General features: G+C 50.2%; 1 protein-coding gene across 2 annotated transcripts in view; it reads right to left on the reverse strand.

Annotated features, from left to right (window-relative positions):
• Positions 1-4,055, reverse strand: part of SFXN4 (sideroflexin 4) — a 24,327-nt gene that overhangs the window by 5,121 nt on the left and 15,151 nt on the right. For both annotated transcript variants that reach the window (XM_040486601.1, XM_040486599.1), the window contains 2 exons: positions 2,226-2,311; positions 486-603 (listed from right to left, as the gene is read on the reverse strand). In XM_040486601.1, coding sequence (XP_040342535.1) covers positions 486-603; positions 2,226-2,311 — 204 coding nt within the window. The remainder of the gene's footprint in view (positions 1-485; positions 604-2,225; positions 2,312-4,055) is intronic.

Genomic DNA, 4,055 nt, shown 5'->3' on the forward strand with positions numbered 1-4,055 from the left:
CTCTCTCTCTGCCCCTTCCCTGCTCACACTCTGTCTCTCTCTCTCTCTCTCTCAACAATAAGTAAACATTTAAAAAAATAATTAAAAAAAAAAATTCTGTTCCTCAGTCACATTAGCCACACTGCAGGTGCTCAACAGCTATATGTGGTTAGAGGTGGTTGTATTAGCATACGTATCAAACATTTCCATCGCTGAAGAAAGTCCCATTGGATGAGGCATCACTATGGAACGTTATGAGGTATCTAAAAAATCTCAAAGGTTTTTTAAATATCCCAGAAAAATGCTTCTGGTATATCACTGAGAAAAATAGAATCCAAAATGGCACAAGTGATCTGCGGGACGGGATTAAATAATGTTATTTTTATACTTTTGTAAACTTCGCAGATTTCTTAGAATTCTCTTTCTCTTACAACGAGGAGAAGAAAAAGGCTTGTTTTTTTTGTTTTGTTTTTGTTTTGAGAGAAATTTGAATAGGGGGCACTTACCCGTTCAATTTGTGGGTACATACTAAAAGAAACTGGCACCATCAGTCCCATTACTAAGACAGTACAAGACAGCTTGAAGGTCCATAATGACCATGGATATTGCCGGAAAAACTGGGTCCTGTAAGAGACAAGGTTACTGGGCTTTCTTCAGAGGTTGGCCCTCTGCTCTAACGGTCTTACTTGCAGCTGGCCGGGCCCACGCCTTGGTCCCCACTCACCAGCAAACAAGCGATACCAGCAGCTGCACTGACGGAGCGCTCGCTGGGCGTCAGGTCTGGGGTTCAGCACTTCCCAGGCATTTGCCCATTTTGATCCCCAACAACCCTTTGAAGTTTGTGTTATCATCACCCCCTTTCACACAAACAAGGACACAGCCACCGACCAGTTAAGTCACTTGTCCAAAATCCCACACCTCCAAAGTGAGAGGCCAGATTCTAGATGCTGGGCTCTGCTGACATGCATGTGACATTCTGACCCAGCCTGGGAGTCAGAGATCCAGGGGCCTGGGTCCGGCTGCCACTGACAGACTGCAGGGTCTTGGGCAAGACACCTTCCCTTCCTGAGCCTGGGTTCATTCACACGCAGAATAAAAGGGCTGAGTCAGAAGAGCCACCGAGGTCACTCCAGGTTGGACACTATCACAGCTGTGAGGGCCCACTGGGAAATGAACGCCATCCCTTCTCCCCAGGCCGCTCGAGTCACTAGGTGGGCTTCAAGGGATAGACCGGAGGGTGCCAGCTTTCAGAGGAAGCCCAGCTCTGACCCAGCCAGACTGGTCCATGAAGAACCTGGCCAGCATTAGTCTCTACAGCCATCCAGCCGGTGGCCCATGGGAAGTAACACTTGGCTCTAAGCGGCATGCTGCTACTTCTAGAAAACACTCCTTATGTGGTCCTAACGAAGGCTTTCTAACTCATCACGCTGGATAGAGGGGATCGGTTCCGGTGACCCCATCTGGGCCAACTGAGTCCTCCTCTGGGAGTTTGTGAACTGAGTGGAAGACATTCCCTGTCTCTGCGGGGGTTTGCCACGTTTCTATCACTCCCCCGGACTCTTTGAGGATAGCAGCTGGGAGGTGTTGGCAGTCACGTCCCTCATCACCATGAAGAAGCCAGCGTGTGACAGGACAGAGGGAAGCTGACACCGTGAAGATAGGACTGTCCCTGCGGTGGGGCGTCTGCTCAGCTGCCCTGGGCTACGCTCTTTGCCCGCACCCAGTATCTAAACCAACACACCTGCCTTCCGGCCTAAGCTACTGCGTGTTGGGCTTGTCACTGGCAGGTCCCCAGGACTTCCTCCCAACCGGCCATTTCTTGCTTCTCAAAAGGGATGATGGTCTGCTGAATCTAGGCCACTTAGGCTAATTTAACACATGCTTGAATGAAGGGGGAAGGCAGGCTTGAGCCACACTCACAACACATCAGAGCTGGGAGAACCTGCCAATCATCTCGACTCAGCATTCGAGACCTGAGGGGCTGTGCCTCAGCAGGTGCTGGGACGCGCCCAGGAACACACAGCTAGCTGAGGACAGGGTCTGGGTGAGATTCCACGTTTAAGGAACAGGCAAATCTGGATTTCCATGCGTGCCCCACGTGAATCCTGCTGTCCTAACTGTGATGAACAGAATGTAGCAGGAAGGTGACCAAAGAAACTTCTTCCCATCCCTCCCAGCAGGCTCGGTGTTTGACAAGTTTTGTAAGGATTTTGAGTGTCAAACGTCTATTCATACCTGCCTCTTACCTTATGAAAAAGTGGGAGAAGACTTCAGGGATAAAAGCGGAGGTCCCAAACAGCACGATTCTGGATGTCGCCGTGTCTTTAACGGCCTAGTAGAAATGGAAAGGAAGCACCTTAACACACGGCATGAGGCCATTTCCGGATATCCTTCAGCAGCTCTCTTTTCTCACTTAGAAAAATAATGCAGGTGGAGAGAGGTGGAGGCAGCCCCATGGGCGTGCAGCTGGAGGACCGCTAGGGCGGGTGCAGGAGCAACTGGAGACGGGATTTGCCTCCGCTGACTCCACAGTGGTCTCCATTGGCCTGCCAACCACCCAAAGTACAAAGCAAAGGCAGCCTATAGAAAAATCGTCACCTAGAACCAAAGGGCAGGCCCCTTGGTGGAAATGCTGGAAGGGCCCCCCGAGGACTGCTCTGCTGCATGATTTCCTTCCAATCCAGGACGCTGCCACAGGCCTCTGATCCCGAGCAGCAGCCCAGATATTCCTACCCCTTTGAGTGGAGGAACGTTCCAGAAGTCCAGCTCAGAGGGCACTGGCGTGGCATCACACCCACACGTGCCATGCACGGATTCACCTGCGTGCACCCACCTTTTGCTTGTGTAATGAGGGGTGCTACAAAATCTTACTTTGCACGAGTAAGTTGTACGGTTGATAACATTTTGTCATCTTTTCTATAATACACATTACTCTATACATCCAACATTTAAACATGTTATTTACTGTATGGGTTATATATGCACAAAGTCATGTGTACTCAAGGGCAACGTAAGAGACTTTCCGGGGAAATTCTGACTATAGATGACACTCACATGTTAACTTCAGATCCCAGCCCCGGGTAAGGCATGACTCCACGGACAGCACTGCTCTGCCCAAGATGAACAGGCATGAGGCCACTGTCCCCCTCCAACCCCGTCTCTTCCACAGCTGGCTTCCCAGGACGTGCCCACAGCCTGCCTTCTGGGTTTCCCTCCCATGCCCGCCAGCCCCGCTCTCTGTTTCCCACATCAGATGTTGCTCAGCTCATCCGATTCCTCTGCAGAGAACGCCTTTCCCCCACAGGGACAGAGGGGGCCGAGGAGGGTGGCACTTAAACTTTCAGGAATATAAAATACAACTGCTCAACTTCAGGGAGAGAAAAGCGGCTGCCGAGTGTGGTGTGTTTCCACGTCAGTGGGGCGAGGCCAGCCTCTCTCCACTTGTGTGTGAGGGGAGGACACTGCAAAGCAGACACCTATATTGGGGGGCACTGGGACACGTGTTACACTCCGCGGCGGAGTGCCTTCCAAGGCCCGTCAAGGGAAAACAACGCGGACTGGCCCCTGAAATCTGATCAAACAGATCAAATCTGATCTGTTACAATCAGATATTGCTGGTTGCGTAGTTTCTGAAATTTTAGCCACAGAAAATAAACCTTTTGGTGACAGGGAAATGTTGAAAGAATGCTTATCCTTATGCACAGTTGCAGACACTATTCTTTTTATTATTATTATTATTATTATTATTATTATTATTTTGGAGAGAATGAGAAAGAGAAAGCGTGCATGCATGCACAAGGGGGCAGGAGAGGGGCAGAGGAGAGAGGGGGAGCAGGGGAGAGAAAGTGAGAGAGAGAGAGCACAAGTGAGAGAGAGAGCGCGAGCGAGAGAGAATCTTAAGCAGGCTCCATGCTTAGCTCAGAGTCTGATGCGGGCACAATCCCACGACTCTGGGATCATGACCTGAGCCAAAAATCAAGCCTCAGATGCTCAACTGACTGAGCCACCCAGGTGCACCAATAAACGTTTTTTCTTTCTTTCTTTCTTTCTTTCTTTCTTTCTTTCTTTCTTTCTTT

Source organism: Herpailurus yagouaroundi, unplaced genomic scaffold (genome assembly GCF_014898765.1).
Source record: "Herpailurus yagouaroundi ecotype Mexico unplaced genomic scaffold, PumYag 163, whole genome shotgun sequence".
In the NCBI taxonomy this organism is placed as follows: Eukaryota; Metazoa; Chordata; class Mammalia; order Carnivora; family Felidae; genus Herpailurus; species Herpailurus yagouaroundi.